At 36.7% G+C, this 22986-nt stretch overlaps 2 protein-coding genes and 1 long non-coding RNA gene across 3 annotated transcripts; 2 read left to right on the forward strand and 1 right to left on the reverse strand.

Moving 5' to 3' along the window:
- The first annotated feature begins 7329 nt into the window (after positions 1-7329).
- LOC138896463 (uncharacterized) lies at positions 7330-8761 on the forward strand. Its single transcript, XR_011409635.1, has 2 exons — positions 7330-7468; positions 8103-8761. It is a non-coding gene; the product is annotated as an uncharacterized lncRNA (long non-coding RNA).
- A 315-nt stretch (positions 8762-9076) lies between these two features.
- Positions 9077-12363, forward strand: LOC104086896 (NAC domain-containing protein 96-like). The gene is made up of 3 exons (XM_009591244.4): positions 9077-9230; positions 9349-10965; positions 11932-12363. The coding sequence occupies exons 2-3, from the start codon at positions 10474-10476 to the stop codon at positions 12133-12135; spliced, it is 696 nt and encodes a 231-aa protein (XP_009589539.2). The 5' UTR covers positions 9077-9230; positions 9349-10473; the 3' UTR covers positions 12136-12363.
- A 2226-nt stretch (positions 12364-14589) lies between these two features.
- LOC104086895 (uncharacterized) lies at positions 14590-22258 on the reverse strand. Its single transcript, XM_009591242.4, has 7 exons — positions 21013-22258; positions 18512-18751; positions 17765-17854; positions 15848-15997; positions 15608-15732; positions 15060-15189; positions 14590-14924 (listed from the first exon to the last, which is right to left on the reverse strand). Exons 1-7 carry the CDS (start codon positions 21697-21699, stop codon positions 14799-14801), a joined length of 1548 nt encoding a protein of 515 aa, XP_009589537.1. The 5' UTR covers positions 21700-22258; the 3' UTR covers positions 14590-14798.
- Positions 22259-22986: the final 728 nt, after the last annotated feature.

The following is a 22986-nucleotide window of genomic DNA, read 5'->3' on the forward strand; positions in this document are numbered from 1 at the left end:
ATAACTTTACACAATAAAGGAACTAATCCTTGCCACAATCATGCTGATTCAGCAATTACTAACTGATCCAACTTCTTTCAATTTACCCTTGACCTGACTTAGAAATATGATAGCTCTATTCACAACATAACGAACTCAATCCGCACTCATCCCGGGCGACCCAAATCGCGAGACCACATCATCTCAATACCCATGACTCATCTCATACCTCTTTAGGCGGACAATAGCATCTCCAACTGGTGCACCCATTCTGCAAGACCTTTCGCAAGTCTGAAGCTATTTCTTCCTTTCCTCTAATACTACACTTAAATTCTTGAATCCACTAAGACCATTGTCGAGAGTCACCCACTCTGACCTGGTCCCAAATATGACCAAACTCCAACGCTCTACTAGCACATGAACACCCTCTCAAAGAAGCAAACGGCTGAACTCTTTTCCTTATACATCACATCCACAAAAGCATAAGCTTCGAGTCTTCCTAAAAACCTGAACATGCATCGATAATGCCGAATATAGCACACGTACATCAAGTTCTTTGTTGAATTACCCCTGATATTTCCTCTTCTTAGTCATAAATAATCTGCCAACGTACTGATAAACAGAAACCACACAAGTAGACAACCACGCGATCCAATCGTAAATGGTGAGGCTCCCCAATTAGTTTTAAGCTACTATCACATAATGCAGAGCCCACAACAACTCCTCCTTCTCAATTATCATGATCTCGCACCGTTAACCCGCCAGACTTCTCGAAGTCTTTTGTTAAGATTTTTATGAACATCCTGAATCACCAGTCAAACACTCGACCTCTTACCGGGTAGCAAATAATATTCCTCGTAGAAGCTTCATCAACATAACGTCATCTCTAACCTGCTCACAGGAGATAACCCACCTATGGAATTCCTTACCGACATCTTCCCATGACGCTGCACTTGGTACAACTACCACCTAATCAGTAAATTCTCCTGAGCTCATGCTCGCCCACCAGTTGTATATGTATGCTCTTTCCCTATCGACATCAACTGAAAGATCAAAAATACCTTCCGAACTCTAGTCATATTGCATCTGAAATGATAATCAGATCTTCACACCCCTCTTCATTTCAAACAAACTCCTTTTTGCCATATTCAATCTTTCTTCGTACAGCAACCATTACTCCAAATAAAATTCGTAGGCCAAATCACCTTCCATCACGATTCCCAAACCGTTCTACACTTTCTCAGGGCACGCGGCTATCCTACCACAGAATCCATGTGTTGATCTACCACTCTTACTTAGGTTAAACTATCTCCTTTAAGCAACTTCTCATACTTGACCTGCTAGTACTTCAACCACCGTGAAATATTTACTGCCATGTCTTCCCTCATACTTTGTTGCCCAGTTGCTGCATCAAATCCAAAATGCATCTCTATAGCACCTGAACCAATAGATTGTTACCGACTCTAAGCCTCTCCGAAGATCATCTCTCTCGAGCCATCAACATTAGAAATACCAATTCAATTTTGAACCGTTGCATCCCGTTACCTCTGACAACCACCCCCCAGGCACCATTTCACAACACTCTGCCCCGAAGGCAAAATCCAAATAGACCGTAACACCGACGAACTGTAATGTGTTCAAACAAGGATGGCGACACCGCCTCACAATGAAAATTCCACCACGCTCAAAAATATCATGTCTCGTTACTTTATCAACCAATAATGGACATCTATAGTCTGATTGCCTTTCCTCCACTGGAATTAAATGTTGAACCCCCTTAATCATGCACTGAGAAATCCTCTCTTCAAGCCATTCACTACCTAAATTACATAAACGAGCACCTTACCATTACACCAATATTATGCTATAACAATGCATAGACATCGTAGCAATCCGTGCATAGTCTCGGAACCATAGAAAATACAGATACTGAGCTAGAACAAAAGAACATCCTTCCGCAAGGCGACAATAATAGCCTTCCCAAACACGCAGGGAAAAATATCCTGCACCACGTTTGCAGTACCACTACAACTCCTTGATGCCCAGCTTTGCGTCGCATAATATTGAGTAGGAAGGAAATAAAGGCACAAGCCTCAATGGAATCAAACCGCACGATGAGGAAATCAAGAAGGGAAATTCTCCTAACAGCCATGTAGCCTCTCGAAGATAAGTACAGACGTCTCCGTATCGATCCGCAAGATTCTACTAGACTTGCTCATGACTCGTGAGACCTAAGTGAATCTAGAGCTCTGATACCAAGCTGTCACGACCCAAAATCCACTAGTGGTCATGATGGCACCTAACACCGCCGTCAGGCAAGCCAACAGTGATTAGTCAATTTAATTACTCTTTCTAGTACCTTAAAATCATATTTTTTATTAATGAAATGGTGTAAAATAGAATTTACACACACTACAATAGTGAACAACCAGTAGGAACCCCCAAAATCCGGTGTCACAAGTGCATGAGTATCAACTAGAAAATATAATAAAATACAACATCTATCTGGAATACACGTTAGACAGAAAAATAAAAATAACTCTGATGGAGACTCTGTAGACTGCGGATCGTAACATGAAATGCAGCTCACGGTAAAGTCCCCGAAATGGTCGCGCCTCTGCGCCCAAAGGCCACCGGACATATGTGTACCTACACAAAAAGTGCAGCAAGTCTAGTATGAGTACATAAATCAACGCGTACCCAGTAAGTATCTAGCCTAACCCCAGAGAAGTAGTGACGAGGGGTCGATATCGATACTTACTAGTGGTCCAATAAGACAGATACAGTAGAAGTAACACACGTAAATCATAGAAAGTAAATGAAGTAAAAAGTATAATACGTGGTACAATTCTCCTCTCGGCAATAACTCAAACTCTCAGCTAGTAGCTACCTCCTCAATCAGAGTATATATAATGGACCTTCCCGGATAGATCATCATAGTTCAATCAGGAAAAGCTCACAAATATGTTGGCTTCTTGCCAATTATTATGCACGATTTCATACGAGTAGTTTATAGAAATGTTGAAGCGTACGGACCGATCCATCATAACATTGCCAAACCATAGATACATTCATTTTATTGCCAAGGAGAACGGCCCGCTCCCATGAGAGTGTGGTACATAAATCCTGACGTGGTGTACGGCCCGATCCATCATAGTGTACACACTGTCGAGGGTCGAACGGCACGAACCATAGATGTATCTATCCTGCCGAGGCGAATGGCCCGATCCTATTAGAATAAGAAGCTTTGACAGGTCCTTAACCCCACTCACAAATAGACGTGTGAGTTATAAATTTTTAAGGGAAACCTTTCGGTGAGAACGCATAACATAGGAGAAATTCGTTAGAGGAGTACAATTATCTCGTGGATAATCATGAAGCCCGTCGAATCTCTACAATAGAAAGTCTATCACACTACACAAGTGTAGTCTCAAATCGCAATGTAATATGAAGGGATTCAATAGGCAAGAGACAACTCAAATAGAGTAGTTATAGCATAGCGGAAACCTAAGTCTACCCGGACATAATATGAATCTAGCTACGCACGGACTCTCGTCACCCAGTGCGTATGTAGACCCCCCAACAAGTAACACATAAGAAATACATCACCTATGGGTAGTTTTCCCCTCACAGAGTTAGACAGGAGACTTACCTCGCTCCGAAGTTCCATAACCAGCTCCAACGCCCCTCAAACACCTCAAACCAAAGCCCGTCAATCCAAAACTATTCAAACAATGTGCAAACCAATTAAAAGATACTCTAATACCCATAATTAATCAATTTAAATAAACTCCCAACTCCGCTCGAAAAGGCTATAAATTCAACCCTCGAGCCACGTGCCCAAATTTCAAAAAATTTTAAAGGTAAACTTTACCCATAACACCACGAACTAAAATATATAACTTATTCCAAATTTCATGTCCAATTTCGTGCTCAAATTCCAAAAATACCAAATTCTAGGTTTTCTATCAAAACCCCACAATTTCTACTAATTTCCACATTTAAGTCCTTATACAAACCATATATTTAACTTGTAATAGGTGAAAATCACTTACCTTGTATTGCTTGATGAAAATCCCCCCCTTGAAGCTCTCCAAAATCTCCCCAACCAAGTGAAAAATGGAAGAAAAATGGCCAAATCCCGTTTCTTTACAAAAACCTTACTGTCCGTCGTCCTTTCGCATCTGCGGCTCCGCTTCTGCGACACAGAGTCCGCTTCTGCGGCTCCCTTCAGGCCCCTAAATCTCTGCATCTGCGGCCCCTCCACCGCTTCTGTGCCTTCGCTTATGCGGCTCCTCATGCGCATGTTCGGTCCCGCTTCTGTGGAACTCGACCGCGTCTGCGGTCCCAGCCTTCCCTAACCATTCCGCTTCTGCGATCGAACAGCCGCACGTGCGACTCCACTTCTGTGGTCCACCTGCTCGCTTCTGCGACCCCAGCCCCAACCACGCTTGGCCGCACCTGCGGCCAAAACCTCGCAGGTGCGGTTACACTAGATATGCTGCCACCAGCATTTTCATAAAGCTAAATTCAATCTGTTAACCATTTGGAATCTACCCGAGGCCCTCGGGACCTAAACCAAATATACCAACACGTCCAAAAATACAATACGAACTTAGTCGAGCCTTCAAATCACATTAAACAACGCTAAAACCACGAATCGCACCCAAATTCAAGCTTAATGAACTTTAGAACTTCAAACTTCTACATTCGACGTCGAAACCTATCAAATCAAGTCTGATTGACATCAAATTTTGCACACAAGTCATAATTGACATAACGAAGCTACTCCAAGGCTCGGAACCCCAAACGGGACATTGATAACATTAAAATTCACTTCAAGTCAAACTTAAGAATTCCTTAAACCTTTAAAATACCAACCTTCCATAATAAGCGTTGAATTGCTCCCGGGTGATCCGATACTCAACCCGAACATACGCCCAAGTCCGAAATCATCATACGAACTTGTTGGAACCTTCAAATCCTGATTCTGAGGTCGTTTACTCAAAATTTAGACCTTAGCTAATTCTTCCAACTTAAAGCTTCAGAAATTAGAATTTTCTTTCCAAATCAACTCCGAACTTCCCGAAATTCAATTCCGACCACACGTACAAGTCATAATACCTAAAGTGAAGCTACTCAAGGCCTCAGACCGCCGAACGACGCGCTAGAGCTCAAAATGACCGGTCGGGTCGTTACACTTTGTTCTGCCATGCTCGTTCCTTTCTTTATCATAGTTCTTAATTTTTTTTCTAATGATAGTTAAAGACATATATGGTGATAAATTAGTAGAAAGAGGTTTTCTTAAATTATTTTTATGCGTAATTCTTAATAAATTTAATATTTAAATAATTGAGAATATTTTAGTAAACTTATTAGTTACAATACATTACAATACAGTCAAACCAAACAACAAAATATTATTTAACAACAGCAAACAATACAATCTATCCAAACATTATATTCATAAAACGGTACAATACAATACAATATAATACGATATAATACATTATAAAACGATGGGTAACAACCATCCAAACAAGCTGTAAGTTAGATCGTTTCGCTTCTCTAAAGAAAAAAGAAGAAAAGAGGAAAAAAAATCAGAAATTGTGATATGAACCATTGATCATTTTGAAAGTAGTACATATTATCCTTATTAGATGTAAATTTTGATTACTATTCCATATTGTAAATATCAAATTGTAAACAACCTATAACAGTACCGTGTAGGCAGAGATTCATCATATCTTTGAAACCATATTGAATTGCGTGAGTTATCTCATTTAAAGTGAATTGGAAAGATTTACCATTCATATAAAAAGATTGAAAAATAGAAACTGTACCATATTTTTAATTATGTGACAGCATTTATAGCCATTGCTTTGTGCTTTTGTAACCTTAATTATTTTCTGTAAATATTTTAAATAAAATTTAATGCAAGGTAGTATATGTTATGGATTCCCATCCAGCCAAAAATACAAAAGAAACTTGAGATGCGGAAAGTCACAATTTCTCTGGGTGTGCGTGCCACTGCCATAAAAGATCTGACATTTTGGACTATATTCTACCTAGATAGAAGTAATATAATTATAATATACTCCAAGGCTTGTAGTAAAAAATAATTAACCAAATAAAATTTCCATGAATTCTCTTACTATGATGTTTTCTTCTTTCTTTATTTGTTTCGGTTTAACCTTTAACTATTGATTTCTAAGTTTCCAGGGAATTAAGCGGGCATGTCGATATGTGTGTCACACTGCAGCATAAATTATCCTGAAGCAGTGACAATGAAAGTTGAGCTGAGAATTCCAGTCATCAGAAGACAATGTACCAAATTTATTTTATTGTGCCATTGGCTAATGCAACTAGCAAATCTACCAATGTGAACCCTCCATTTGTTTAGCATTCCAAGAAAATAAAAATTATTGATTTCTTCCTTATAAAATATAGGCCTCTTGCGATCAGTAACAATTTTCACAGGGAAGTCCCTCTTTGTCACCTCTTTTTTCACTATCCAATTCTTGAATTCATCTTCCCTATTATATCAATGGATGAACAAGCAAGAATTTGTGAAAATGCTGTTGGCATTGATAGTAATTTTCTTGGATTAAGTTGCAAAGATCACAAAAAATCACCAAATTTTCTCATGAATTTGATGAAGTATTCTTTGCTTCTCGGAGCTGAAAAGGTTTTAATGGTTCGAAAATCTCAAAAACCATTTTCATGCTCCAGCTTAAGTTCATGGACCGACGAAGAGACTGCTCGTGAAAAAAGGAGAAACAAAGGGAAATCACCTCTTCAGGATAATAAATCATGTGCAATTGAGTCATGTAAAGAGCATTTTGATATGCCAAAAGTGGTTAACTCTTGTCCTTCAGGAAGTTATAACACTGAATTATCGTTCGATTTCACTGCATTTTTTACAGTAATGATGCTCAAACTAGTTGGATTTCAAATGAATCTATTGGTAAGACTCTTCACATTTCCTATTTCTTTAATGAACTATTGGATAATGATCTTGACCTTACCATTTCAAACACTAACATTAGCCAAAGAGCAATTAAAGAAGCAGCTGATGAATCTTGGCACGAAATCTTGGTTAAGTTTGATGTCATTTGTATTCTGTCAGATTAAGGCACAAAAATCTGTGTTGAAATTGACAGTAAGGTTTTGTTGGGCTCTGTTCTGGGCAGTCTATGTTTGTTTTTTGTTGGTTGGTTTGTTGGTAATGGGATTTGTGATAAGTGGAGTTACTATGAGACGTTTGGTGGAAGAACCAATTGAGACAACAAAGACGTTGAATTTTGATTACACAAAAACTAGCCCTGTTGCTTTTGTACCGCTTGCATCAGCTGCTGCTCTCTCTACTCCCTTGATTTCCAAACCAAAAATTGTAGACAGGCCCATACCTTATAATCACAAGTTGCAGCTTATTGTTTCATTAACCATGCCTGAATCTGAGTACAACAGAAAGCTTGGGATTTTCCAGGTACTCTTGCCTTTTTTCTTTCTGTTTTTTTAATTTTTGGGTGCGTTTGGTATTGACAGGAAAATATATTTCAAAGGATGTTCTAGTGTTTGGTTACGGGAAAATATTTTTATCGAGAAAATTTTTTCAAACGACTTCCCCTCATATTAGGGCAGAAGTCATTTTTCTTAACAAAATCATCTCAAATTTGTACTACATATCACTATATTAATCAAAAAATATATATTTCGTCGGATATTATTTTTGGAAGCAGCTAAAAATATACAATTCTATTGTCTATTCTTATAGAAAAAGATGCTTATGACCTGTTTTAGTTGGTGCGTGCAATAAGAGATTTAATCTTTGCATTAAACTCAATATAATTACATAGTGCATTGTTTGATTGTTTCTTTTGTGTTACGCATATATAAATAATACCTGCATAAGTTATGCGGGAACCTTTTTTTTTTTTTTTGCAAAATAGGATTTGGAATAAGAATATGAGTATCAAAATACCTGATTTAAAATATAAAATAATAAAAATGTCGTCACGCTATTGAGATTCATTCTTCTTTTACCTTGAAAATATTTAACTAGAAACAGTTCCTGCATTACAATCCATGTATAACTGAACCTCTGGCTTTTGCCCCTGAAGGTAAGGGTGGACTGCTTGTCAGCAGATGGCAAAGTAACAGCAACCTCAAGCTATCCAAGCATGTTAAAATTCAAAAGCCAACCAATCCGAATTGTCGAAACCGCAATAAAAAGCATCCCTCTTGTTACTGGTTTTCAATCAGAAGTCCAGAATTTGAAACTTGTCATCAACGATTTCACAGAAGGTTTCGAGCCTACAGCATGTTTTAAAGTTATTCTTGAAAAAAGAGCTGAGTACCAACTAGAAGGCGCAGGTATACCTGAAATATATGCAGCCGTCTTATATGTGGAATCAGAGCTTCCTCATATAAAGAGAATTATATGGCTTTGGAGAAGAACTATTTTTGTATGGATTGGGATTATGCTATTCTTGACTCAACTAAGTTTCGCTTTGATATTTTGTCGGCCTGTGCTTTTACCAGGAAAAAGGCTAATGACAGTTCTTAGAACGAAAAGGAATGCCCAAAAGAACAAGATTTCGTGGTAGTGGATTCAGCATATCAGACGAGAGATTGATCTTATTTGGAAATATAGTTTGTTGTTCAAGAATATTGCATGTTTTCTTCACTTTATTAAGCTTATTGTTGCCTCTCCTTGTATTTCTTATTGTCAAGAATGAATGATAATGAGTAATAAAAGTATGACTTTAATAGTTTAAACGATGTGAATTTACACAAACCAGAGTCGGTAGAGATTTTGCGTTAAAGTAATTAAAACAATTTTCAACGTTACTCAAATCAAGTATGCATGTGAAAGTACATGTTTGTCGCCCGAAAATAAGCAAATAAAAGTGTCTCATGCTTAACAACACTGTCATATTATCTTCGGTAAGCACATTTGAACCCGCTTGTCACAAGAGAGTGCTACACATATCTCCCATGAATCTCGGAGATCCCTCTTTCTCGAAAAATTTCCTGGGTCAAGTATTCCGCTCGTTTGCTGTCAGGAATTCAGTAGAGTTACGATCACCTCATATTGATAAAAAGTTCAGAGAACAATTTAATATGAAAATAAAGAAAAATTTCTGGTCATAAAAATAGAAAGTAAGTATGGTGCCCCGTAGACGCGTAGACCGAGTGAGTTTTTGTCGATGCCGATCCAGATGTGCCAAAGATTGAGGACTACGAGGGTACGATGCTATCCTTGTACTTTGTTTGTTGCACATGACTTAATGTACACGTGCTCCTGTTTTCTCACTCTTTTGGTGGTTTGTCAATTTGAATCTATTTTCTTTATGTTACCGAAAGATGGAAAGGGGAACCGACTCGTTCCTTCCTTGCGGAGGACAAATCAAGGCCTGAAGTTGGTTCGTCGAGCAAGAGGAGAGAAGGATCAACAAGATCAAAAGAACTGATCGCTTTCTACAATAACAAAATAGTTATCTACTAGCCGTATTTTCTTTCTGTGATAATGTCGTAGCATATGGACTCCAGGAATTTTGGAAGCTGAATATGCTCAAAAGATGCGGAAGATGAAAGAAAGAAAAGCGGAAAATGGGGGGTCAGTAGAAGAGTTCGAGTGTGAAAGCAGTGTACTCATGCCCCTGAGAAAGGGGCACCCCTACTATACCCCTAAACTATAAGCTAGCGTGCAACGGCTGAAAAGTCGTTGTTGCTTGCTGCTTGCAGGCTCTTTTTAGGATTCAAGAAATTTAGAATTTTATTATTTACTTATTTCATAATTTTAATAAATTTACTTTATATTTAAATTTTAAACTTTAAGATTTTGATATTTAAATATCATGGGCTAAGTGGATTTTGAGTTTGTGCTACTCTTCTTGTTATTTTTAGTTTCCAATTTCCTTTTACTTTTTATACTTTTAGCTAAATATATTTTATTAGGCCCGCTGGCACGGACTGGCCTAACCTCGATAAAGCCTCATGAGTCGTGGCCCGTGAGCTTACTTGGACCAATTTAGAAAAACCTTGTTCTTATATGGGGTCCAAAAAACTTAGTCCAACCATCCCAGCCAGCCCATATTTACGTCTCTACAGCTGAGACGCCCATTTGTAAGTCTTATTTCCTAGTAAGTCTGCTTTCCAACTTTACGATCCTCTTTCCAATTTCAAAAATAATTACCATGTATATATATAAAATGCCGACGACCAAATAATGGCGGTTTCCTACCATTACAAGGTTTTGGGGTTCTCCCAGTCCTCTCAGAATTATAAGACAACACAAACTTATACTAGTAATAGCTTGTCCAAAATTAAGTTTCTTAAACCTAACAGGATTTTAAATTAACTTTTCCTAGTCCTCTCCGAATTATAAAACAACACAAACTACTAAATGTAGCCAACTCACGTCAATTATAAATACACCCATGCACAGTACTCCCTCTTCCCCTTATTCCATAAATAAATCTTCTAGACATGTCTCAATTGCCTAGCACCTCGCAAACAATTATGCACAACATTAAAAGAGAAGAAAAAGAGTTGTGCATTGAAAATTCTGTACATACGGAGGGATTTCGATTTCACCCAACAGATACAGAATTGGTGAAATATCTTTTACAGTATGTATTAAAGGGACGTTTACCTGAATTAATTCCAATTGAAGAAGAAGATCTTTATTCCAAAGAACCATGGGTTGTTTTTAAAGATAGAAAAGAGAGGACTTTATATTTTTTCACGGAGTTGAAGAAAAAAAAGATAGAAAATTCAAGGTTTATTCGAAGTGTAGGTAAAGGTTCTTGGAAATCTCAAGACAAAGGGAAACCTGTGTGTAGTGAAAAAGGTTCAGTTATGGGATATAAAAGAAGCCTAAGGTACCAGAATTCAGGTTCACCTCAAGATGGCCAGTGGCTTATGAAAGAATATTCTCTTACTGATGAGGTCAAGAAGATCTTACATCAACGTTCTCGAGTAAGTTCACATTCATAATTTCTTGATTACTCCTCTTTTACGTACTCCATTTGTTCCAATTTATGTGACACCATTAGAATTTCGAGAGTTAGTTCTCTTTGGCTGTAATTTTTTGAATTATTAATTATTGTGACTTTTGGTACTTTTAGCGTAGTTTTCGATTATGTAATTTTATTTCAACAGATTTAAAAATTTTATGTCGAAATTCACGATCAAAATTAAGAAGTTTTACTCTCGAGATCCAAAAGGTATCACATAAATTGAGACACACAGAGTTAATTTGTTCTATATATGGTGCTGTTTTAATGTATGTTTTGCTTGCATGGGAAAGAATGTTTGGTTTGGGGAGAGGTGACATTAGTATTGTTCAATTATAATCCAGGTTTAATTTAACCCAAATATTTTGGAGTTCAATTTTGCTAGGTGGTGATTATGTCAGAGTTTGCAATCGCAATTTTTGAGCTTTTGCTTTGTTTAACCATTTTTTTGCAACAAAAAAAGGAGAATTTTTTGAAATCTTTTTAAATCTTTCAGAAAACCAACAGCAATTAGCTGAATTTTTTATTTTTTGAGGTGGCATTCGTTTGATGATCTGAGAAAACTGAGTTTGCAAACTCAATCTTTGAGTTTTTCTAATTAAAAATTTTTGTTTGAGCTGTTTATGTATTAAGAAAGTTTCTTTTAATGATTTTCAAACTCAGTTTTTCAAAAGCTTAGCTTGTTAATTCTTCTTTAATTAGCTTCTTAAGAAGTATTTAATTAGTTCGCAATCTTATTAAATAGTCCATTCTTTATCCCCAAACATATTTCCAGAAAATAATTTCTAATATTCTAAAATCTCTTTTTTTTTCGCACGTTTATCATAATATTAATAGCTGTTAACTAAAAATATTAATTAAATAAACAATGTCATGATCATACATATATTATGCTAAATTACTCAGACACTTGAATCTCTTTTTTCAGGGATACGACAAAGATAATTATGTACTTTGCCGAGTCAAAAGAAAGGTAGCTAAAGACGATCCAATTGCCAGAAAAGAGAGCATTGAAGCTGCAGAGCTCGAGGCAATTATGAATCCTACTGATGGCTCCACCAAATTTCCTAATTTATCAATTGATGATGTTGCAAAATTAAAGATGCGGATGCAGTTTGCCAGCGGAAAGTAGTTTCATGGATAGGCTTACCTACCACTTTAGCCGTATTTTTTGTTTTATGTTAGCCTATTAATTCGAATGATTATACTTACCATAGTTGTGCGTAAAATTGTAAGGAAGCACCAGTTGGTGCAAATTTACACATTTTCAATAGTAACGAGAATATAGATCGATGTCAGACTTATGTACGGGACAAGAACTCTCTAATTTTTGCGGAAATGCTTGTTTCCGTTTACATCAAGTATACTGTTTTCCCTGGGTATTGAATAGTTAAATATTTTTTTTCATAATTCTCGTTTATTAACTATTTGACGGAGAATCTAAATATCTTATTTTTGACAAACCCAAACAACCAAAATTATTCAAGAGTCTATTTAATGAACTATATTAAACCTACCCCCAAACCATAAGAGACCATCTTTGTTGTTTCTGCGACCAATTCTCGCTGGCAAATTCCGCAAAATAACGATAATGTGGGACGGGCACCAAGTAGCCGCTTTGAACATCCCTATTTAAGCCCGACCAATTTGTTTTTATAATATTTAAAATTTAGCCCGAAGAGAGGAACTTCAGACAAAAGCACAGTGGCTGTTGCTTCTTCTTCTTCCCTCTCCATCGTGGTTATTAATCGGCAAAGGGCCAAATATACCCCTATACGTTCGAAAATGGTCTAAAAATATCCCTCGTTATACTATTGGGCTATATATATCCTTCTCGTCATACTTTGGAATAAATATACCCTTATTTTGGATGGAGTGCCACGTGTCAGCACCAGATGAAAACGACCCATTTTTTTTTACCCGATCCGTTTTAAAAAAAATTCATCACCCGACCCGTTTTAAAATTCAGTTTTTTTTAAAGCATATATTTTGTAAAAACTGAAATTTTTTTTTGTAAAAACTGGGGGGAAAAAAAAATTTACAAAATATATATTTTTAAGTCTTTTCAGTTTTTTTAAAGTACTTTTTTTGTAAAAACTGAAAAAAAATAAAAATTAAAAACTGAAAAATATATATTCTGTAAAAACTGAAAAAAAAATTGCAAAATATATATTTTTCAGTTTTTTAAAGTATTGTTTTTGTAAAAACTGAAAAAAAAAGATTTTGCAAAATATTTTTATTTTTTAAAAACTAATGCATATGTAGTCCACTGCTTTAGGAGAGTCTTTGTTTTTTCAGTTTTTTAAAAAAATATTATTTTTCAGTTTTTACAAAAAAAATACTATAAAAAAAACTGAAAAGACTTAAAAATATATATTTTGCAAATTTCTTTTTTTTTCAGTTTTTACAGAATATATATTTTTCAGTTTTTAAAGCATTTTTAAAATTTTTTTTTTTTTTAGTTTTTACAAAAAGAATACTTTAAAAAAACTGAAGACTTAAAAATATATATTTTGCAAATTCCTTTTTTTTTTCAGTTTTTACAAAATATATGCTTTAAAAAAACTGAATTTTAAAACGGGTCGGGTGGTGAATTTTTTAAAACGGATCGGGTAAAAAAAGAAATGGGTCATTTTCATCTGGTGCTGACACGTGGCACTCCATCCAAAATAAGGGTATATTTGTTCCAAAGTATGACGGAAAGCGTATATATATAGCCCAATAGTATAACGAGGGATATTCTTAGACCATTTTCGAAAGTACAGGGGTATATTTGGCTTGGCGGTTATTAATTATAAAATAGGCAACCTCCATAGTCGGAACACGTGCAGTCCGCCACCAAGGAAAACTGGAAGTTTATTGCAGAAGCAATTTCATGCATTAGATTAGGAGCTAATATAAGTTGGAAAAAAATGTGCTGCTGCTTAATTCTACCTTAGAGTGGCGAGCCCCTGTAACTGTGGTACTATATCTTAAAGTCTAAGCTCCTCTCCTGGTTGACCAAAATTAATCCAGAAACATAGCAGGGGGGTACTGGGCACAACAACAAAGAGAAGACACAACACTGGGAAAAATTGTCCTTAAGTTGAATCTTTACCAACTTCAAATATTTCGGTCCAATATGCCAACTTCAAACATCTCGGTCCAGTGTCATTACAAAAAACATAGTAGTTAGTAATCAATAGTTCAAACTAAATTCATATTTCAATCTAATGGCTATACATTGTGCAGGTGAATACTCGACAAATTCATCTAACTTTATTACCATTTAACGCCTCATTTAATTTAAATATTTACCATTACTTTAAGATTTAAACACTTCTATGTTTAAAATAGAAGTAAATCTGAAACCAAAGAAAAATGAACTCCAGCATATTTCTTGACAATCGAAAAATAAAACAAAAGGTAAACATTTCTTTTTAGACAATTTCATTAAAACCTGAAAAATAAAATATAAAAAACTAGTTAATTTGGAGCAAAAGGAGTCAACCAGTTAAATTGTAACATAAAGGATCCAATTTCTACCACGCCCCTCCTTGCACAAAATTGGTACGACGAGCAAAATTTGAAAAATAAATAAAAGACAGACACCGGAAATACTATGTTATTAACGATCAAATTCCCCTTTTTGGCCATTAAAGCATAATAACATCACCAAAGAGACCTAAGCTTTAAAGGAACTATACACAGAACAATCCTTCATTGCCATACTGAAGGGTATAAGCTATTTACAGTTGATTGCAGTATTATGCGACTTTTCCGCAGGAGGGGGGATCTATTGGTGCATGGAAAGGATTAGAACTCGATCCCGCTGTTCAACTGAACGGAGAAAGAAGAACGGCCAGTGTTGCCAAGAGGGGTTTCAACCTTGAAAACCAACCCTGAACTCCCAACATTTCCATTCCACTTTGATCGCCCAAGCTGCATTTGCGCAAGAAAAAGGCAATATGTCAAAATAAAAGAATATAATTAACTTAATTCCCCCCCCCCCCCCCCCCGCCCTCCCCCCACAAAAAAAAAAGGAAAAGAAAAGAAAAAAGATCAGAAGTGACTCACAGCTAACGATGCATAGGCAGAAGAATGTCTTGCAACTGTGCAACCACAGATCACACTTAATTCCTCCTTTAGAGAATGTGTGATTTCTGCCTGCAAACCAGGGCTGCTCCCACCAAATGTCGGGCATACACTGATACCATAGCCAAAAAGAAATGATTAGATGGCAGTTGATACTAACAAAAAGTAGTTATCAACATGAAAGAAGGAAGAGATGAAGAATACTTCATCAAAAAGGAAGAGAGATGAAGACAACTATAACTTACTGTACATGTAAGCAGAATGCAAGTGCTATGAACACAATTGCTAACTCGCACAAGCAAGTCACATATAATGGAGAAGAGACCAGGAAATTGCTATGGCAATTGAAAGTGGAAGCCTTACATAAAAATATAGAGAACTTCTAATGAAAAAACTCCGCAATTGTGGAGTAAACGTCTCCATATTGCTAGTGCCACTTCACCATTGGATGCTGGTGCCAACACCATGAACAGCAAACCACAATAGCATAAAAGTTCAGTGCTTAACAAATATGAATCAACCAGTATTACCTTAATTGAATGGTTGGCCTATACATGAGACCAGATCTCTTCCAAGCTAAAGCCTGGGTGACCCCAAAGCTAAATGATTTGTCAGGCAAATGCATCATTGGCATAATGCACGTTCCATATTCATTCTGCATATAATAAGAGAAAAAGTATATTAATCTTAAATAAAACAGTTGATGAGGTGGCTGAAAAAAGTACAGAAGTCATCAAATGTCAAATACTTCCTTGCATCATGCACCTCACCTTGCAAGAGAAACTGAACTTGAGCTCCCCTGGGTATTGACCCTGGGCTTGGAGCAGACCTCCACATAGAGGTAAAAAGGCACTGGTGGAAACGCCCTCCCCAGCCACATAAGTTATTTGACCATTTGGAAATTGCAAGTCCATAAACGACTGCAAAAATAAAGAGTAAGTTGCTAAGCAACAAAATACATTGAGTAATTAAGCTTCCAAATCCACAAAAGCAACAGTGAAGAAAAGCATCTGAGTTTAAATCGGCGGGCCCATACCCCACAAGTTCAAAATTGGAAAAAACAGATTACGCGGTTACCCAAAAAAAAACTAAAATTTTCTGCAAAAGAGAAATTTCCGTGCTCACTTATGTTACATGTTCTTGCTTGTGTTAAACTTAGCATGACCAACAACAGACAAGTTACTGAAGATTAATACTTCAACACCCCATCCTGAATAAAAATATCAGGGTTCCGAAGTTTACTCCAATCACCAAGTCTTTCACAAGCATGTGCTAAATGCAAAGCAGCATCAGAAATTTAGCACTGGGAAATCATCAAGGTTAAGAAATTATCTTGAGACTAACTGTTTTTCCCAGGCCTTCAAATATTTAAGACAGTTAAACATACCTAGGAGGGTACAGAGTTAATAATTAAATTCTTAGATCAAGTCGAAGATACTCCAGTAGAATATCTATTGAAGGAACTTACAGAAAAAAAAAGGGAATATTCATTGAAGGATCCACAAATGACTAATACTAATTGAAATGCTACAATTGCACTGTCGCATTTCTGAAGTCATTGATGAACTCCAATCTTCTTCGTTCTTTTCTAATGAGCATTCCTCATTTTGATGGCACAAGAGGTGCAAAAAGAAATGCTCAATTAGCGACTTGGGGATATTGGAGAAGTACGATCTCTCAGTAAACACTTAGAGAAGTGGCATTATTGGCTTTATAGGTGCTTTTTTATAGAGAACCATATACTGGTGCAGGTTCTCTACTTTGCATATACAACTTGTATACGAGGACTTTCCCACCTACCAATGAAGTTTATCAGAAAAGAAAGTACACTCAGGTCTGAAGAATGTGGAGTATGCCTTTTATTAGGCAAATGAAAATGCAATGCAATATTATTATGCTCTTCAAACAGCCGAAAATATGGGGGAAAGGATAGGAGAGCCAGGAGGAGAGATGCCTAAGCAGCAAGACTCGTGCACAATAAGCAAATCGATAAGTAAAAAGAGAAAACAGTCAACTGCACCTTATAACCTTTAACAGAGCCCTTAAACATATATAACAAGAATAAACAAGAGTAATAGCTCTCAGAACCCAAACATATTCACAATAGAGTCATGGGTCGCAACCCTGTGAACAACACGCAGAAAACATAAGTGCGCCTCAATGATCATCCTGTGAACGCCATGTGTACTACAATAAGGTAGATTCCAAGGGATACACATTAGGAAAAGTGGACAAAAAGCACCCTGACTAAGATTACACCAAAGCTTCAGCCCCTGGTTAAGAACTGCACAAGCTTTCCAGTTTCCAAACCTCTCTGTGCCTCATGGAAGGAAAAGCCGAAAAGGAAGGATAAGAGAGAGCAAAGATAGTGGATTTCTGATTTGTATTGGTTTGATTTCATCTTAAGACCACATCTCAGTTGACACAATTAAAGACATTGACACAATTAAAGACCTAATAAAGCATGGCCGCCAGAGGAACATTACCTGCTATGACTGCAGCTAGCATACAGTTAAAGAAAAGTAAAATTCTCTAATACAGATTCCTCAAAAAAAAAATATTCCCTAATAAAGAAAAAGCTATGTGGAAACATGGTAGACAAACTTAGAAGAAAGGTAAAACAGCAGCAAATTCAACCAAATTAGCAGAAATACCAGTAGTTTACATGAATATAAAGTTCCACTTACACAGGCCAAAGGATTAAGACAGATCATTGACATAAGCAGCCACCTTCGATGCTTTGACCACACAGCTGGACAAAGAGAATGCATCCCACGCTGTCCATTGATCAATAGAGACATTAAGTATATTAACGTAATTACTGTGCACACAAAAAAAAGTTAAAATGAGTCTAGTTCAGGGGAGGAAGAAATCATTATATTTAATAAGAGACTAGAATCATCCTGAGAATTGACCTCTACAACATCAACACTACAGACAATCTAAAATCTTACTGTTAATGTCTGCATCACCAGTATGTGAAATTTCTAAGTGGAATAGACTATAAAGACATTACCCATCCCAACTCCAAATACGCCTTCATTTTCACGCTGCAACACTAACTAATTTTAAGTTTTCTCTTCAATGCGAAAGGAGCAGTAGTGGCAAAACAGTAACCAAATATAAAAGTACTTCACAGGATGCTTCCAGTTGAATCTGAATTTCAAATAAATGATCAATTCATTTACAACCATGCGGTTATTAGAGATGCTATATTCATATTGCTACCCTACTGCTTCCCAGCCAATCAATTGAGACATCGGATTCAACAATTACACGCAACACAAGCTACACTATCATGAATAACTAATTTGTGTCTGTATAGCAAAACAAGCTACAAAACAACCAGTATGATCACCCGCTTTCCCTCAGGTTCCCAAAAGTATTGAAAGACTTCTAATGCAAACAATCTTCAAAAGTTGCAGTTTGCATACCTTCCTATCATAGCCATACCAAAGAAGGTGTTGCTTAGACAAGTGAACTGGCAGAAGTAATGTCGAATCACGGACAAAAAGTACTGGTCCAAGCTGGACAAGGAACAGGGAAGAATTTTCATTTCCTGATGTGGAACTGCCCTGTGATGCCTCAACTCTCCATAAATCTCCTCTGGCAACCACAGAACTTTCTACATTTCTGGTCCTACTTTCATATGTTGATGAAACATTGATCGTACCCTGCACTTGGAGATCAAGGTAGTAAGATCTCAAAACTCATAATAGAGGAACATAAATCACAACATCTTTCCCATCACATGTGAACCTACAAAAGTTTAGAGCAAGTATCCTCCACAACTGGCCTCAAAGCCCCAATCTTATAAAAGGGGAAGGAATGGCTAAAAAGGAGGGTATACATGAAATGCTACTTATTTAAGAAAAGGAATTTAGTGATTTAATAAACTAGTAACTAAAATTGGATAAGAAACTTAAGACTGCATTTTTTCATCTCAATCAAAATTTTAAATTGGTTTTTAAACTCAAGTGCTTCTTAGTTCTTACCTCAACTATTTCACTTAATTATAGTATTTCAATTAGCTTGTTCACATAATTGTTTTTTTTTACTATAGTTATTTTTTCCATCATTACATATATAACCTTTATTTTTTTCTTCATTGTGCCTTCCATTACTGAGCCCATTCTTTAATTACGCTTTGAGCTTATCCTACCAGATCGACAATACTGAACATTTTCTTGGGAGGGGAGTGTGTAAATGAATGATTATTATTATAAGAAAAGCACTCAAAATTATATTCCTAAAAACCAAGCCATATGAGTAACGGCAAGTGACAATAAATCTTTTTAGACTTACAAGACTCATATGGAAGGTAGTGTTTCAGAAGATTGAAGTATGAGTTTTTCTTCTTGGAATATAAAAGCAGTATAATGTGAAAATATACAACAACAACAACCCAGTATAATCCCACTAGTGGGGTCTGGGGAGGGTAGTGTGTACGCAAACCTTATCCCTACCCTCGGGTAGAGAGGCTGTTTCCGATAGACCCTCGGCTCCCTCCCTCCAAGAACTCCCCACCTCGCTCTTGGGGTGACTCGAACTCACAACCTATTGGTTGGAAGTGGAGAGTGCTCACCACTAGAGCAACCCACTCTTCTCTATAATGTGAAAATATAAAAATATTAAATAAAAACCTAAGCCGCCAACCTTTAGTTGATGATGAAGGAAACATCTCCAACCAATACATTTTAAAAAATAAGCAATACACAAGAAATGACACTTTTGCTTGCCCAACTATGGAATGTTTTGTATTTTATACCTCATTATCTAGTTCTCACATTTTGTGTCCGACGACTTGTAGACATTTATAAATTTTGTTCAATAAAACTTTTGGCTATATGTGGATAACACATGAGTCATTGGCCACATGCGACAAACTTCCAGCCGTGAGCCGCAAGCAAACCAATAAACATGTAAAAGAGTAATAGAGGCCACAAACGCAAATTAGCAGAGATTATAGTTCACTAGTTCATAAGCTCTAGTTCCACATTCTTACATATATCTCCACATGACTTATGCAAGTATAGTTATGCAGAAAAGAACACTTACAATAGAACATTGTATAAATAATGCTAAGTTTTATGGAGAAAGAAAAAATGAAACCAAACATTCTATATACAATGTTGAACTTTTATCTGGATTCTAGGGATTATTTTTTCCACTTAACTCCCAACCAAACATCACCTAAGGTTTTAAATTTCGTTTTATCTGTTATATATAACCTCTCGATGATTGTTTTAAAATCATTTTAGCATTTATTTAAACTATTTTTGTCCCTTTAAATTGTTTCTTGATTTACAAGGATTCCTTGTTTGGTTAGGACTAGAGCTCCTTAATCCTTTTTTTTTTTCAAATGGAATTGGAAACATCAGTATGTAACTATCCACCTGTTATTCTCCATAATATTTTGCCGTTGGTTTCATGTTCTTTTTACAGAACTTTCAGGGTTTGCTCTTAGCTCCTTTCATAGGATTTTCCGCGGTTTTCCTCGGAGAAACTAGGAAAACATAAAACCCCTTCTATAGGTCTCGTGCCTTATCATATTCACTATTAGCACTTAACCTATATGTTAAAAGAGGACCACCTCACTAACATTTCGGAAAATTGAAAGCCTAATTATGCGTAAGACACCTTACATTTCCTAATGCTTGTATTCAAAGTACAAAAATCCTGAGATCTTCATTTTCCCACACCATTATAGCTTAAGCATCTTCAAAGTGCAAAACCTATGTTACATTTACTAGCTTTTACCAATGAACAAACATATGGAAACTTATATTTTTAAATACTGCAGCAAAAGTAGCTTCTAAGTGCAAAAGTCTTTGTTAGGTTCTTGCATCAACCAAATGTTTATAATTGCAAAGCAAGAAATTCATATACGTGACTTGACACGAACATAAACCTTTTGTGTTTCACTAAAATTTACCTGTGATCTGCCAAAATTTTTGAATGCCTTCAAATTAACACCAAAAAACTCTTCTTCGCCTGGCCTATCATCAGCTGAATCCTTTTCAGCATTCCCATATCCCCTAAATCTTTCGGCCAACGACCCCAAATCCTCCTGCAATGTAATACCCAGATCAGCTCTATGGCTATCCGTCCCCGCCATCATAGATACCCCTAATTTCTCGTCTTGCCGAAAAGGCACTGGCAACTTCCTGACAAACTGCTGAACCATTCCATTCAAGCAAGCCCCGAAGTCTGCTCCAGCTTGTCCTATTCTGTTCCCAATATCAAAAATTGATGAAACCCCTGTAATCGCTGAATTATCAACACCGATCCCAAAATCCCTTGGAATGAAATTCTGACTTGGCAACTCGACATCAAAAAGTTTGGTAGCCTGCCCTAATCTGTTCCCAATATCAAAAATCGCGGAAACCCCTGAAATTGCAGTGTTATCCACAGCTATCCCAAAATCCCTCGGAATGAAACTTTGACTAATCAACTCTACATCAAAAAGCTTGGAACTTTGTGGATCAGGCCACGAAAACGATGGAGGACTAATATGCGACTGAATCAAACCAGTGACTCCTTGCGCAAGCTTATCAGCTAAGTCTTGCCCATGTCTTTGCACCTCTTCCCATGCTTCAAATGATCTCTCCACAGACATCATTTCCAAAACTTCACCAAAATAAATTTTCTTCTGGATATTCAAATTAGCCCTTAAAATTTCACTCTATAAGAAAGCGGTATATCAAACGGTAGTACAACTGTAACAAGCATCTAGAACAACTTAAACAATCACGTTGTTCGCCTGACCTAGATTACTCATCAAATTCATAAGTAGTAATTTAGATTCCATAAGTAACAGTATATCTCAGGTTTTACCAACTATCAATAGAAGATTCCAGAAAGTTACCAGGAACAGCGACGCTTCTAGAACTCAGCTTTAGCTCATGAGCTCAAATTGAACCGTTTTCAACCGCGGAGATGCTCCCAAATAGTAAAATTTGCAAATTAGGACCCACAAATGACTAAAACTTGCGGATTCGTAATTTGAGATTAAAGATAAGGGGACGGAATAGAAGTTGTTAGGGTTTGACGGAGATAATTGAAAAACGTAAAGATGACAAGTATGAGCTCATCAAAGACGTGTGAAAACTTGATACTATTCTTTTAGCTTTGAAGAGTGTAAAATTTAAAAGGCCGTGGCCAGTGGGAAGATATGTTTTGGGGTTTTGGTAGCTAATAGGGTGCGTAGTGCGCACACCCTTCACTGTTTAATGCCACGTCGGTGGCGATAATGCCTTGTGGTTCTGAAAGAAATATCCTTTCGAGGTGGGCCTTATGGGCCCCAAATGTCGTCATCCGGCCTTCCTACAGTTTTCTATTGGGCCGTAGTCAAAAACCGGGAAAGTGCACAGTTAGCCACTAATAAGACATGTATTTACTTTTAAGCCATTGTTTAAAATGTCTTTAGACTTTAGCCACTACTTTAATAAACTTTACCCGTCCGGACGAAAATACCCTTCTGTTCATAAAGTTCAGGACCAAGTGTCCTTAACTTATGAGCTTGTTACTGTAAGTTCAGGACTAGCTGTCCTTAATTTATGAGCTTGTAAGTCTAAGTTAAGCTTAGGACTATTTGTCCTTAACTTTTGAACTTTTAACTCTAAGTTCAGGACTACATGTCCTTAACTTTTAAACTTGAAACTCGAAGTTCAGGACTACCTGTCCTTAATTTCTGTGCTCGTAACTCTAAGTTAAGGACTACTTGTCCTTAATTTCTGTGCTTGTAACTCTAAGTTAAGGACCAAGTGTCCTTAATTTTTGAACTTCCAACTCTAAGTTCAGGACCAAATGTCCTTAACTTATGAGCTTGTTACTGTAAGTTCAGGACTAGTTGTCCTTAATTTATGAGCTTGTAAGTCTAAGTTAAGGACTACTTGTCCTTAGTTTT

The sequence above is a fragment of the Nicotiana tomentosiformis genome, chromosome 7 (genome assembly GCF_000390325.3).
Source record: "Nicotiana tomentosiformis chromosome 7, ASM39032v3, whole genome shotgun sequence".
NCBI lineage: Eukaryota > Viridiplantae > Streptophyta > Magnoliopsida > Solanales > Solanaceae > Nicotiana > Nicotiana tomentosiformis.

Coding starts and splice junctions, on each gene's coding strand:
- LOC104086896 (XM_009591244.4), top strand. CDS start 10,474: ATGTCTCAATTGCCTAGCACCTCGCAAACAATTATGCACAACATTAAA. Junction 10,966..11,931: donor TCTTACATCAACGTTCTCGA/GTAAGTTCACAT, acceptor CTCTTTTTTCAG/GGATACGACAAAGATAATTA.
- LOC104086895 (XM_009591242.4), bottom strand. CDS start 21,699: ATGATGTCTGTGGAGAGATCATTTGAAGCATGGGAAGAGGTGCAAAGA. Junction 15,190..15,607: donor AGGCCAACCATTCAATTAAG/GTAATACTGGTT, acceptor CTATGGTATCAG/TGTATGCCCGACATTTGGTG. Junction 14,925..15,059: donor CTGCCTATGCATCGTTAGCT/GTGAGTCACTTC, acceptor GCGCAAATGCAG/CTTGGGCGATCAAAGTGGAA.